This window comes from Chrysochloris asiatica, unplaced genomic scaffold, assembly GCF_000296735.1.
Source record: "Chrysochloris asiatica unplaced genomic scaffold, ChrAsi1.0 scaffold00072, whole genome shotgun sequence".
In the NCBI taxonomy this organism is placed as follows: Eukaryota; Metazoa; Chordata; class Mammalia; order Afrosoricida; family Chrysochloridae; genus Chrysochloris; species Chrysochloris asiatica.
This window is the reverse complement of record NW_006408590.1, coordinates 6,999,319-7,015,289: the sequence shown is the minus strand read 5'-3', so window position 1 is coordinate 7,015,289 and position 15,971 is coordinate 6,999,319. Positions and strand designations below refer to the sequence as shown.

General features: G+C 34.0%; 1 protein-coding gene across 1 annotated transcript in view; it reads right to left on the bottom strand.

The window, feature by feature from the left end:
* ELP4 (elongator acetyltransferase complex subunit 4) overlaps window positions 1-15,971 on the bottom strand; it is a 300,558-nt gene that overhangs the window by 177,824 nt on the left and 106,763 nt on the right. Inside the window, exons 8-9 of the mRNA XM_006864859.1 lie at window positions 4,904-5,012; window positions 1,706-1,812 (exon numbers count right to left, since the gene is read on the bottom strand). Coding sequence (XP_006864921.1) covers window positions 1,706-1,812; window positions 4,904-5,012 — 216 coding nt within the window. The remainder of the gene's footprint in view (window positions 1-1,705; window positions 1,813-4,903; window positions 5,013-15,971) is intronic.

Sequence of the window (15,971 nt, the reverse complement as noted above, 5' to 3'; positions counted from 1 at the left end):
CAGCAACCCTGTATAGGGTTTACAAGGAGCAGCTGGTGAGCTTGAACCGCCGACCTTGCAGTTCAAACGGCTTTGCAGTCTGTATATATATATTAGTCTGTATTATATATAAATATATAATTGGAGAATCTCTGCTTATTTTGTATGGAATAGAAATGGTAACTTTATACCAAAAGGCAGAAAGATGCCTCATGGAGAAAAAGACCTTTTATAGTTCATTAAAAATATAAATTCAATTCAATTTAAAAAAAAATGGTAAAGCATTTCTTCTTTGCAATACTAAATAATAACTTTATTCGCTATATATTTTTTTGCAATATGATGATAAAATGCTCAATCTTCTATCAGAAAAAGTGAAACAATGTGTGAACAATTACAGTGTTGGGGTCTAAGTCAATGGTTTCTTTTGAGAATGAAAGCAAATTAGCTCAAGAATCACTATTTCTACACTTGTTCTTTTGGCTTTAAGTGGCTTTTAAAGGGAGTATACCCAGATGAGAAACTTCTAACACTCATGCAGAGATGACCTGCTTGAAGAACTGGGCTGCCTGATTAACTATTAACTGTTCTCCATAGGATTAGATAATTAACGGCATTGATGACCATTAATTAGGAGGAGGGCACATTAATTTGTCACTGGATAGGGCCCTTACAATGATTTATAGGTTGGTGCTACTTGAAAACGTGACGGAAAAAAGAAAGAGAGAGAGAATCATTAAGTTACCTTCTCAAGTGGCCAGCTAAAGAGGGCAGAGGGTCAAAAAAGGGCCAAAGTGGTCACTTAAGGGTGAAGTCCCAAACACCAAAGCAGTGCCAAGCCACATTGACCATCATTTGGTGATGAAGTTAAAAATATGCTAATTTATTGGTGGCAATTCTCTCTTTTTTATGGTTTCAAGCAGTTAAGACAAGTGGCCTGCTTAAGAGCTTTTCATTTGAAAAGAGATTAAACAAAATGGTTTGTCAAGGCTGCTTGGCTGTTTTATGTCTTTGTTAGAAAAAATTGCGCAGCCTATGCTGATAACGATCACATCACCCAAAAGCCATCTCTCTCTGAACATTTACTTCGTTAATAAATACATCAACTCTAATTGCTTAATAGTTCCATGTTCATTTGGTCTTTAGCAAGATTAAGCTGAAATAAATCTTTTGTACTGCTACTGTCTGTCACCATTGCTTACATAAAGGTCACAGAAAAAGATTAAATTTTACAGAAATTTACTTAAAGACATTAGTGCAAAGTATACTTTGTTTAATTCAGTACAGAGAGCTAAAGGTGGTTTCATTAATAGTAAGAAGAAATGTTTTTATTACATACATAAGGGTCCTCTTGTCTTAGCTGTACAAAATTATGGGTAGCATATACATTCCACACACAAGTAAGCACAGCTCATTAACATGCAATTAAATATGCTTTGGAAAGCCTTTGAAATCTGCATGTCATACTTATTATGTAAGTTTGGAGTTTACTTTGAACAGATATTTAAAACAAGATCTTTTTTTTTGTAATCCAAAGATATACATTAAAATAAAAAACACAAATAGGAGAGTCTAAAACATACCATTCCATTGTACTAAAGAACATAAAAAAAATTATTAGCATGAAACATGTTTGAAGCCTTTCATTAAAGTTAAAAAACAAAACAAAAAAGGAAATACTGTTTATCTCATGACTGTGAATTAAAACATAAATATTCTCGCTTACCTCAATGGTGAATAGTTTTCTTTTTAATTTGAAAGCTAAATCTTTCACATCTGATGTATCACAAGTCAAGTTATTAAGCCGGGGAATCTTCCGTATATGAATCAAACCTTGTGTACCAGAAATTGAAAGAAAAAAAATTAAAATGCTGTCATCAGAAGCATAAATTAAGAGTCTTATAGCAGAATTCTGTAAATTTACACACAAGCATCCTCCCCTTTTAAAACTGGAGCTTACTACCAGGAGCAATGAAGCAAATGGTGTGATTATACTCAAGTAATCAAGCAGAATAAGATAAACAGAAATCCTTGTGCGAGGAAAACTAATTGCACTTTGGTACAGAAGTACAGATGTAAAGAGGGATCTTAATACTTGTCAAAACTACAGCCGGTTTGTGTGTGATTTTCTCTTGTATTTACAGTAAGCAAATATGGCTATCACCTTGCATGCTGCCCACGGCACTACTGAGTGATCTTTATTTTATTAAATGCACCAGTAAGCAGCCAGCAAAACAAGACTTATGGGTTACTGATAACCAGTGAAGCACTAATGAAAAGTATTTCATTTTGTACTCTATTAATGACTTGAACAAACCGTTGACGACAACTACATTTCAGAGTACACTTTAGGACCAAACATTATCCTGATGCTATCCAAGACACTCTTTTCTGTGGCATGCTAGACCTTTATGTAGCTGTTAGGAATTTAGCAACAGTGCTAGGTAAACCGTGAGATTTGGTCTCTTGTCAGTAGAAACACTTGCTAATTTTTTCTGACAAGTGGATAGCTTTGGCGTATCCTAATATAGTTTCTGCCTAAACTAGGGGTCATTCACCAAAGGTGAATGGAAGGTTTGTCAGTGCCTTTCTCTGACTTAACCCAAATTTGACAATCATCATTTTGAGAACATTAATCCCTAAACATAAAAAGTCAAATTGCAGATTAGCATTAAATAAAAGTTATTTACAGAACAGCTTCTCAATTTTATTTATTTATTTATTTTGGTGTGTGTCTGTGTTTCAATGCTCAATAATGAAGCTTTTTAATTTTAAGTTTAGAGTAAACCTTCAGGTATGTAACTTTAGAAACAGTCCCTTTGAAAAGAATTCACTTAAGATCTGACTTAAATTTTAAACTTAAAAAATAAAAAGCAAATATGTTATGTAAGAAGCAGTTTATGGCTATAAATATTTTAAAAGCTCATGTAGAGCTATTTAGTAAAACATTTGTGACAAATAAACATCATATTGTTACTTGAACATTTTATATTTTAAAATTATATATATTTGTTTGGCTAGCTATTAAATCAAGAAGCCTTACAGAATCAATGAATGATTTGGCAGATCCTTCTTATTAACAAAATGTTACTAGCCTAGTCATCAGAATCACTCATTAACCTGTGGGGAATTCATTGATCAATTCAGACATTTCAGCAGAAAGCATTATCATAGCTTGTCAATCTTTAAAAATCTTTTAATCAAAATAATATTTTTATAGAATTTAATATATAATTTTCTTGGATTTATAAGCTTATAATACTTACAAAATAATAATATTTATCATTTATTAAGGTAACATTTAATTTGAACAATTTAAAAATAAAATAGAAATGATTAAAGAAATACCTTATTCTTAATAGAGCTCTTCCTACTCAAAATAAAATGATGTATTAAGTACTATCAATTATGTTCACTTGGGCATATACCCTAGGTACACTTATGCAAACAAATGATTATGAGTCAAATTATTTTTACAGTTGTTACTGTTCACAGTTCATATTCTCTAGTCTTAAAATATATATAATTGATTGTTAGATCATACAGGCCTTATTCTTTTTTAAAAGGTTTTATACTGACTCTTCAAAGCAGTGGCTGAATTTATCATATAAAGTATCTTATAATCTTTAATACTTCCTAGTATGTAAAATAACAACAACAAAAATTTCTCATAGTCTTCTTGTTGTTGTTAAGTGTTGTCGAGTTGGTTCCAATTCAAAACCCTGTAATACTGTACGTGGTTTCCAAGGAGCAGCGCGTGAGTTTGAACCACCGACCTGTGGTTCAAACCAACCTTGCAGTCCAGTGCTTTATCCCACAATGCCACACTAGGACTGTTGTTGTTATGTGCCACGGAGTCAGTTCCGACTCACAGCGATCCTGTACAGGGTTTCCGAGCCTGGAAATCTTTACAGGACCAGAAAGCCTCAACTTTCTCCCGGGGAAAAGCTGGTAGTTTCGAACTGCAGACCTTGAGGTTTGCAGCTCGATTCATAACCACTACTACCAGAGCTCTGGCCTCAAACTAGCTATTCAGTCTTTAAAGGTTTCCAGGGAAGAATAATTGTTTCACAATAACTGTAACAATAATTTATGTACACTCAGAATGTAACACTTGATAAGGTAAGAATCGGGCTGCTAACCTCAAAGTCAGTAGTTTGAAATTACCAGCTGTTCCGTGGGAGAAAGAGGAGGCTTTCTGCTCCGGTAAAGATCTACAGCCTCGGAAACTATGTACAGGGTCTCTATGAGTCGGAACCGACTACAGGGCACATCACAACAACAATAACAAGGTAAGAATCTATTATTTATTCTATTCTATATTCAATTTAGACCCCAAACATACAAAATACTAATATTTTCCTATTCAAATAGTTCTATATAAGAACTTTTATTTAAAAATCTTATAAATATAAGTAGAAATTCCAATTAATTGTCCTGTGTTTATACCAAAGTGTCAATATTTTTAAAGTCTTCATAATTCAAACTAATAACATGAGTAAATGGAAAATATTTTTTACCTACATATAGACATTTTAATACACGATACATTATGCATTTAACTTATCTAAAGTGTCAATCTTTGTAAGTATGAACTGTCATACAAAGCTGTTACTATTAGAATTAACATATTTATTTCAACATGATTAATAAATACTATGGATTTCACAGCACTTTAGACCACTGGGCTAACAAAACATCCATCTGACTAAGCTATGTCTTACTTAGTACTAGCATTGGGCTCCTTTCAGTTGATTACTATATTTCCTTTGTAGTCTTAATGTAGTTTGGTTATAAGCTACCCACATTTTATAGACATATCGTAAAATAAAACTCATGCTACTTGATAGAAGATATTCTAACGACACAAAGTACCCTAGAAGATGCCAGGATAGGTTCTTCTCATTATAAAGGTGATGCTTACCATGATAATCCTTATATAATGCATTAGTTTCTTTCTCAGAACCAATAAATGATTCCAGCCCAACTACTGTATCTGACAAGTTTGTAACACGAGCAATGACTGCTTTATTCTGTAAAACATGGAAATAAAACATTCATGTTATGTTAAAAAAATAAATATCTACATAGAGTCACTACACTATTTCATTGACAAATTGTAGTGGAGACAGGCTATTAACAGAGAAAAATCACTTAAAAGCTAAAGTTAATCACAGGTTGAAAATAAGCTCTTCATAAAAATCTCAGCCCATATAGTCTGCCATTCTAATTTGAAGAGTTGAGGCAATACACTTAAATTTTATTAGAAAATATAAGTGGTTTTCCCATTATTCTTCCATTTACTTCACCCATTTGGCATAAGAAGCATTAGATAATACAGTGCAAAGTATAATACAAGGGTTCCATAGCCGTCTGTCAGCTGGGACCAGGTCCCAGTCTTATAACAGCTGAGGTCTTCATTTCATATTGGAAACATTGAAAGGTCTAGCTAAGAGGTTGCAGAATGCCTAGCTTTGGAGTCTTCTGTTCTCTGTTTCCAGATACTGCCATTTGGCTCTGGGGTAATATGAAAGCAAAGAAAAAATGGTAGATGACTAATCAGTAGCCTCCTCTTTCCTTCCCAAGACAAACTGAAACATCTGAAAATACTGGGAAACAATTCAACTTCAAAGTCTGTGACCACATTCTGCCATAATAAAATAATACATTAGCACTTATCCAAAAACAGTATTCTAGTTATTAAGCAGCAAAAATTCTAAAATATCCAGAGTTTCAGGTTTATAAAACTATACACAATACTCTGCAGTTTTTAAAAAAAATCATTATTTTATTTAATGAAAAGTCAGTATTCCCTTTAGCCCCTGACAAGGTTGTTGTTGTTAAGTGACATCGAGTCAGTTCCAACCCATAGCGACCCTATCTAGGGTTTCTGAGGAGCAGCTGGTGAGCTTGAACTGCCGACCTTGCAGTTCAAACGGCATTGCAGTGTGGTGCATTATCCCACAGCACCACTCCAGGGTAGTAGTATTTGTTGTTGTTAAGTGCCGTCAAGTCGGTTCCGACCCATAGTGACTCTGTACAGGGTTTCCGACGGTGTAAATCCTTATGGGAGTAGAAAGCCTCATCTTTCTCCCGCGGAGCGGCTGGTAGTTTCGAACCGCTGACCTTAAGGTTCGCAGCCCGATTCATAACCACTACGCTACCAGTAGGTAAGTAAACAAACAAACAAAAACAAAAACAAACAAACAAACAAACAAACAAACAAAAAAATATATATATATAGAGAGAGAGAGACAGAGAGAATCCTGGTGTGATGCTGTAGGTTAATTCGCTGGACTGCAATGTTGGTTTGAACTCCAAAGTTGGTGGTTCAAGCTCACCAACTGCTTCTTGGAAATCCTATACAGGGTCACTATGGGTCACAAATGACTGGACGGCATTTAACAACACTCTGGTAGCGTAGTGGTTACGACTCGGGCTGTGAACCGCAAGGTCAGCAGTTTGAAACTACCAGCTGCTCCGCGGGAGAAAGATGAGGCTTTCTACTCCCGTAAAGATTTACACCCTCGGAAACCCTGTGCAGGGTCGCTATGAGTCGGTTCCGACTCCACGGCACATAACAACAACAACAACAATATATATATATACTATACACACACACACACACACACACACAGAATGCGAGCTCTGGTGGCACAGTGGTTAAGCACTTGCCTGCTAACTGGATAATGGTTCAAATTCACTGGTCACTCTGGGGCAGAAAGATATGGCAGTCAAATTCTGTAAAGATTTACAGCCTTGGAACCCCTATAGGACAGTTGTCTTGCTAAATTGAAACTGATTCAATGGCAATGGGCTATAGGATTATATACACACACACACATACATATTATATATATAATTTATTTTCTCAAAAGATCTTGATAAGATAAAAAAAATACTGTTAGTTAAACATACTTTGGAAACTTCAATTTTTATACTTGCTAATACCCACCAATTAAAACCTTTTTTTTTATTATTATGGGGAATGTAAAACAATTCAGAAATAATTTATCAGTCTGATGCTATGCCCTGTTAAAAGAAAAGCCCAAAATATAATCAGACATTCATATTCTGCAAAAGTGATTAATTTTTGAGCTTACTGACATTCTCTCTTAAATCCTCTTGTAAGGAATGGATATGAATAAAATTAAAAGAGAAGTGATCAACGCTACCTTACTCAGCACTTACTCACCAAACATTGTTGAAATGACTAGCTAACTAACATCTTGAGCAGTACCTGAAAGTCCTCCATAAGCAGGAATGTGCACGGAATAAAGAATTTTTCACCCTTTAAATTAATGCTCTTAACAACAACAACAAAAAACAACAAAAAGAATTATCCTTATTTATTGTTAATACTTCTGATCACATGAGCACCAAGTAGAGAAAAACAAACATGATTTGGGTCTGCCCCCTTTTTCAAAGGCAATTTTTCATTCAATGGTGAGAAAATAATCCAGATTGATTCCTTACTCTCAATTCTGTGCCACAGGGGATGGTCCTACTCCAGGAATAACAGGGGCTTCAGAGACCATAAACATGCTCCCCTCAATATTTCTTTAGCCAAAGACCATTATATCAAACTCATCCAGGTTGGGTTTCAGCCAGTTATTCTTCACCCAAACAAAAATGTCTGCCAGACATTCCAACAGCTGGGAGACAGTTCACAATGAGTCAACTTGAAAATGATTCATTGTGCTGAGTATTGAACAATGTTAGGGTGGGGGTGGGGTGGGGGTGGGTTGGTAGTAGAGGGTGAGAACAAGTGGGAGATGAGGAATAACCATGTGGTTCCCCATTAAGAAGAATCTTGGATACCAACCAGCAACTTCTTATCATTTCATTTTTACGATAAGCTCAACAGAATAGAACTCCTGCCATGAACCCCAGATGAACAAGCTCAATTAAAGGCCACTGACAGTATTTCTTAATCAAAAAGGTCAGCTTTCTTTTTATCTGTAAGTAGAATACTAAGTCATTGTGTGTAAATATCTGAATCTAAAATAATAAAAGTCAATCTTGTAGAAATTCAATTATTTAGGATTTCTGTGATTAAATTTATGTTTTACTTAATTATCTGAATCATAGAAAACTGTAAGACTTAAAGACAGACTAGTCTTCCATAATAGTGGTATATAAGCAGAGCAGTGTATATTTATTTATTTCAAAACAGAGTTTTTTATTTCTTAATTTAACCTTACAAAACATTAATAAAGAATCCGACAGTCTATAACATGTAGTAACACTATAGATCTCGCTAGTTTGTGGGAGACAGTATTCCTTTGAAGAGGAAATCTATGAATTAATGAATACAAAAGGTATATGCAACTTGGATCTCAAAATTTCCTAGAAATTCATGAATATATTTCATTTATCTGAGTTCCATAGATTTACAATGCAGTTACAAATGACAAATTCTATTATAAAAGCATACATGAAGTATCAGAATAAGAATAAACTTTCAAGTATACTATTGCCATAAAATAAAATATATTTAACATTAACTGGTATTGCTGTCTGTACAACAATTCTGCTAGATTTTTTTTTGTTTTTAATGTGATAGGGGAAAACAGGTTAATTATGAAAGTTGTGCAGCATGTGAAGAAAGTCTATAGAATAAAAAGCAATGGAAATTATATAGAGGAATATCTTATGTTTCTAACTATGATAAGCTTTATTTTTTATTATAAGCCAATCCAGCATTCCAGTTCTTTGTAGGAACATATACAAATATTTTGACACATAAATGCACATACATTTTTTTAAAAAGGTAAAGATATATTACAGAGTTACTTCTGTACCTCTATGATTCATAAGGAGTACACTGATCTATTCTTATCTTAAAACCACTTTTGTCAAAAGGTGTTTTAAATCATCAATCATTATCATCATCACCAATGGTCTTTAAGATAAAAAATAGGTGAATTTACTTAAAAGAATCTATAATCAACAGCTTAAAAATAAAACCTTTACAAGCATAATAACCATAATTCACGGTAGTAGTAATAGACTATGAACAATAAATTGGCATATTATAAACCCAGAAGTTCAGAGATCTTTAGCAGAGACCCTGAAATGGGAACTTCCACATTTTCATCCTAACAGTTTCTGAGTGGATCTATGTTATTAGCCAAGAGCCAAACCTCTTTGATCTTTAGTATATGTATGCAGTTGGAAACTGAGCAGCAGAGGCATTTGTGTATCAAATATTTAGGCATAAAATTCGAGCATAAGTTTTATATTAATTTTGAATTTGTGATCTTACAGTTTTCAATAAGAAATATTTTAAGTACAGATATTCAGGGCTTGCCATTATGAGTAATTTAATGGTTATAGAGCATGTGTAGCTTAATGATATCATTCAAGTATGTACAATGATACTGCCACTTCTCTTTGCCTGTATGGATGTGGAAATCTAAGATGGCTCAAATATCCTTCGTATTCTCAACAAATCTCCCTTCTCTCCTTGGTGAAAGTTGTCAGCTCTGGACAGCAGCCAAGACATGACTAGGAGGAAAGCCAGAATAGAAGCAAGTCGGTGACCAGAAGTTTTAAGAGTTTGCTGGCAGTCTCACACAGCATTGTTTTAAGTTATATAAAGGGATCTTCAAATGTTCTGTTACAGGATGATTATTTAAATTTAGATTATGTCAAATGTCAGTGCAAAGAAATAGGGCAAATAGAATGGTGCAGTTTTCTACCTTCCTATTCCAATTTTAAATCTTCAGAGTTGTTATTTTGAATGTTCCTTGTTTGGTTTCATAGAATGTTTCCTGCTTGCTTGTATAGAATGGTAATACTATTTTTATTAAGATACCCTAAATCCATTAAATGGATTTTAAATAAAGGAGGATTAACTTAATGCGCCCTTTCAATTCAAAGCACAAGAATTCTAAACTATGTACTTAGTTCAGAGATAAAAATTAAGCCACTGACATATAAAGTTCTCACTATTTTCTGAAAAAAAAAAAAAAAAGTTTAGAGACCTATCTAGAGTTACCCCAAAATTCAGAATACCACAGACCCTGGATTTTTCAGTAGTATCAAGAGCCTAGTCATCTCAATAATCTCAAGATCATTACTCTAGTTAACTCAAAATCGTCTCAATGAGTTTCTACCAATACAAGATTTATTTCTAGGAAAAATTTAGCAAGAGAAACAAGAAGTAATAAATCAATAGCCTAACTGGAAAAAAGCTTGAAAGGAATAAACTGACTGGCATAAAACATTTATGCAATGTCTCAAGTAAGTTTAAGTGTTTTAGTTACTCAATTTACCATTATTTAAGAAAGCACGAACATCCGATTTTAGCATAGCATAACAGAGCTGTCAAATTAATGTTGAAAAGTTAAAAGAAAATTTTACTTACTTTATGTGAGGCCACAATAAGACATGATGGATGGAAGACCTTCATACAAAAAATGCTGAGAATGGTACACTCAATAGCTCAACTCGTAATAGTTTCTGGATATGGAATGCATACATACAAATATATGAACAAATGAAGCAGTTTCCAAAACTTTGTAGAAAAATGGAATGAAAAGGTAATAAAATTTTTCCACAAACTTTTGAAAGCCCCTTATACTAAAGCTTACATATAATTCTGTCATTTCTTTAATATAATAAAAACTGTATTTATATCAAAAGATAAACTATTTAGGGACTTTTTTTTTAAATCTAGGGACATCTAATGAGATATTTGTTTTTCCATGTTTATTAAGTTCTCTATTTTAGAGAAATCAAAACTGTGAAGTAATAAAATTATTCTGTAGCATTTTTACAAACCTTCTCTACCTTACCCAGAGTTTTCACCTACTTCTGAGGATTAGATTTCTTTTTTTAAAGTCCATAAACCATAAAAACAAAAATAAACAAAACAAAGAACCAAACCAAACCAAACCCATTGCCACTGAGTTGATTCTGAGTAATAGTGACCATAGGACAGAATAGGACCAGTCCATAGAGTTTCCATGGCTGTAAATCTTTACAGAAACAGTCACATCTTTCTTCTGTGAAGTGGCTGGTGGGTTGAAACCACTGACTTTATTGGTCAGCAGCTGAGTGCGTTAACCACTGTGCCATCAGAGCTAGAAAGAAAATTATGTTCTTTGTAATTTTGAGTATAAGGAAGAATATAGTTTGATGAATATAATTATACTAATACATATTTGTAATATAATAATGAAGGAATTAGATTAACTATGTCCAGACTTAACATTGAACTTAATTCAGTCACAACTAGCTAATTTTAGAATGCATAAGAACTTTCATTAATTTAAGAAATTCTACACATAACATACAGTACTCTTGATAATATTCATGTAGCGAAATCACAAAGCATATACTCTTTGGTTGTTTTAAATTCTTAAAACATATTCACAAAGAAGACTAATGACAAAGAAGACTAATGACTAACTGACACAAGAAATTGTAAAAATTTCAAACCTAACCAGGAGTAAGCAATGGAGCAACATCATGTCTTTGTGTTGTTTCTCTGATCAAACATTGGTTATGAAATTTTGGTATGAAATTGTTGGTTCTTTATAATTTACGCTTATTTTCATTTAGGACACATGTTTTTTTCAGAAATAGCATTTACATGAGTTTCATATACTACATGTGCTGCAGAGCATCTATTTCAATCAGTTTTTTTATATCAGTATCTGCTATTTTACAACACCTCTTAAATCATCTGATATGTTATAAAAACTCTTACAAGTAGTATGAGCAAAATACTATAATAAACAGGTTAGGCAGAATAATGGTATGGTCTTCAAATTAGTTTTAGGTATCTCCCATGAACTGCAAATAATTTAGTTTCATAGTGTAGGAACTATCCACATAGTTCATATTATAGGAATTAACAGACTTTGTTTCTGTTTTTTACTTAAAATTGTTTCATCAATAACTTTTAAAATCAGAAAGTTGTTGTTTATTGTATTATATTTCAACCTCTTAAAATGAAATTCACAGAAAAGCTCACATCCTGCTTGGAAAAACAATTGCTAATATACAAATATCAAACAGAGCACTCAGCTGATGTTTGTGATGCAGTGGCAGGTTAAAGACACTAAAGTTTAAAACCAGCTTAGAATAATCCCACATTGAGTATAAAATGATAGCCTGTCATCAGGAGCAGGCTGACAGAGCCAGGTCCAGATGGGAGACTGGCTGGGAAAAACGCCGAGGCAGGTGGGAAAATGATGGGAACCTGACGGAAGACAGGACTACTCCCTCTGCTGGCAAGGCTCTCACCTGCTTGAATTTTAAACTAATGACTCTTTTCTTTAATTATTTAAGATATGACCAATACATTATGCAAGGTGCTCTTTCTTCAGTCTACTGTTCTGTGTTTGCCCATTTTCAAACTCATGGTACTCGATTTTTCACTAGATTAATCTGTCAGAACTATAAGGATCCAATGTTTCACCAGGAGGTCCAATTATTTATCTTGTAATTTAATTGCATCATAAGCATAGCAAATATAGCATTGCTTTTTATAATATAAGGTCTTTAAAATTAAGAATGCCTTTGAATTCTGCTCGATTTGATATATAGCTTCTTGAAAAAAAAATTTTTTTTAAGGCTAAAGACTCTATACAATCTCTTTTTCAGGCTCTGCATAATGCCCCGTAATGAAATAATATAGAAATGAACCATATAAATCAACTATACAGGGTACAAGGCAACAGCATGTCACAGCAAAACAGCATAGATGTACAGCGCCAAACCTATCTGATAATCTAATGATCTGAGTTTACAGATATTATGTACTAATATGTAAAGAATTAAGAACTAATGTTTACACAAGAATTTTGCTAAATTTCACAGAAAAATTATTCAATATTTGATTTTCAGTGTAAGTTAATAGCTGCAGCAAAAACATTTAGTAAAAATCTGTTCTAAGATTTTGGACTACAACCAGAAGCTCCCAGAACAGGAGGGATCAGCTTTTTCACCCACTGTTCTCATCTGAATCCTGGCTTAAAAGCTATTCCAGCTCCCAGCTTTCCAGAAGGCTCCATCCCAGGAATCCTTGCCTGCCATTTGGTTTGCTGATTTTAATCTCTTAGGACTTTCTTACAGTGGCTCTACTATGCTGAACTGGCACTTGCTTCTAGAAGTGAGTTATTATTAAACCTGTAGGTCAATCGTGGCACTAACAACTCTTTGGAAGCTTCCAGCCACAGTGTACAATTTGCTAGTCTAATTAAATATTAATTCGAAGTGTTACATTTTGTGGCTAAGAGCTTTTATTTTCCATCATCAGTCTGGAAGAAAAAGAGGTTACAAGGCTAATTCAATCTCTCCTCCTGTCCTCCCCAACATTAAAGATTAACTACATAGGGTGCAGAAACAGTATTAAAGAAACAGGAACTCTTTAGATAGTAATAATAATGTAATTAATAGCAAAAGGATAAAACATAAAGTTAGGATATAACACCTAATCTGAATGTTAGGCTTTAAATTGTCAACAGTTACAAACACATTTTGTTTCAAAATTAAGAAATAAGAATCATCCTTTTCTGAAGACTAATCTTTATGGGAAGTTTTGTATGCAAATATAAAAATAGAATAATTAAATTAAGAAAAGTTGCATTTTCTCACAATTATTTTTCAGATGGATGTAACGCCAAAGAAAAAGAACTTCGTAGTTTTATTTGTAAAATAAATTTGTTGTACTTCTTTTCTATATACACAGGATAATGTAGACGAGAATAGTCTACAATAAAAATAATTAATAATGTAAAAGATCCTTCTCCATTTCCCCCTCTATCATGTTCAAGGAGAGTGAACACACAGGTCCCTCCCTGCTTCTGCTCCCAGAACAGTTGTGTCAATGCCTGGACACTGGGCATTACAAAGACTATGCAGTCCAGCAGCCAAAGATTCCATATGCTCAAACAGATGACTCAGTCTCCATACCATGATGAGACACTTTACTTTTATTTATATCACTGATCCTTTAAAAAAAAAATGGACTCTAATGGGTATTTTAGTTACAACCACCACCATTACAGATATCATAGCATAATAGGAACTACAATGTCATAAAATTATTTTAGAGAAAGAAAAAAAGCATTTGAACCTGAAATTATTCTCAAGGTTCGCCAAATATGTTTTGGTTAGATAAAGTAAAACAAAAGGTTTCTAAAAGGTCTTTTCTTTGCTGTTTCAATAATGCATATGAATCTTACTGACAATATAGAATATAGCTTCTCTTACTTAATATACATATTTGTACTAAGACTAAATGAATCCTTTACTAATGCTCTATATAAAAAATTTGGAGTGAGTTATACACCCTTGACCAAAAAAGAGAACTATATATGTATAAAGTATAATGGAGTGAGTTACACACCCTTGACCAAAAAAGAGAACTATATATGTATAAAGTATAAAAGCTAAGATTTGCTTTAAATCTCAATCAGATATCAGAATAAGTAGTCCGAAACAAGAGAAAAGAAAAATTTGTGTCAATAAGACTTTACGAATCCCAAGCCTAAACTGTTGTTGCTAAGTGCCTTGAGTTGGTTCCCACTCATAGTGACCCTGTATAGGATTCCCAAGGAGTGGCTGGTGAATTTGAATGGCTGACCTTAATGTTCAAACCAATTTGCTGTCTAGTGCTTATTCTATAGCATTACACCAGAACTCCAAGTCTAAATATATGAGTTGAAGCAAAGTTTTATTATTTATTATTTTAAAGCTAGATAGGCTTTGTTTATACCTTATCAGAATTATTGACCTATAAACTATAGACCTTAACAATTTATGGATAATACTGTGAAGAATGGAAACTCCAGAAAACTTACTTGTGCTCATGTGGAACCTGTACATAGGCCATAAGGCAGTTGTTAGAACAAAGCAATGGGATATTTCATGGCTTAAGATCAGAAAGGAGCTCTGGTAGCATAGTGGTTACGAATCAGGCTGTGAGCCGCAAGGTCAGCAGTTCGAAACTACCAGCGGTTCCGTGGGAGAAAGATGAGGTGGTCTGCTCCCGTAAAGATTTACAGCCTCGGAAACCCTGTGTATGGTCGCTATGAGTCGGAACTGACTCCACGGCACTTAACAACAACAAAGATCAGAAAAGGTGGGCATCTTTCCACCATACTTATTCAGTGCATATACTGAACGAATAATCTGAGACACTGGACTAGATGAAGAAGAACACAGCATCGGGACTGAAGGAAGACACATTACCAACCTGTGATATATTGGTGACACAACTATACCTGCTGAAAGTGAAGAGGGCTTGAAGCACTTACTGTGAAGACCAGGCATTACAGCTTTCATTATGGATTACACTTCAAAATAAAGAAAACAAAAATCCTCACAACTAGACCAATAAGCAATGTCCTGATAAACAGAAAAATAATGAACTTGTCAAGGATTTTCTTTTACCTGGATCTACAATCAACATCCATGGAGACAGCAGCCCAGAAGTCAAATAGCATACTGTATTAGGCAAATCTGCTCCAAAAGATCTCTTTCAAGTGGTTAAAAAAGCAAAGATGTCACTTTGAAGACTATGGTGTATTTTTCAACCACCTCATATGAATATGAAAGTTAGACAATGAATATGGAAGAATGGAGGCTAATTAATGCATTTAAACATGGTGTTGGCAAAGCATATGTGATATGCCATGGACTGCCAGAAGAAGGAACAAATGTGTGTTGGAAGAATATAGTTAGAATGCTACTTAGCATACTTTGTTTCATGTACTTTGAGCATGGTATCAGGAGGGATCGTCCCTGGAAAAGGACACCATGGTTGGCAAAGTAGAGGATCAGCTAAAAGGAGAAAACCCTGCATAAGCTGATGGCATGACACAGTGGCTATACCAATGCGCTCAAACAGAATGACTGTGAAGATGACTCGGGACTGGGAAGTTCCCTTGTGTTGTACATTGGGTTGCAGTAAATCAGAACCGACTTAAGGGCACCTAACTTTAGCCCTTGTGGTTCCAACTGACTTTAAGGTC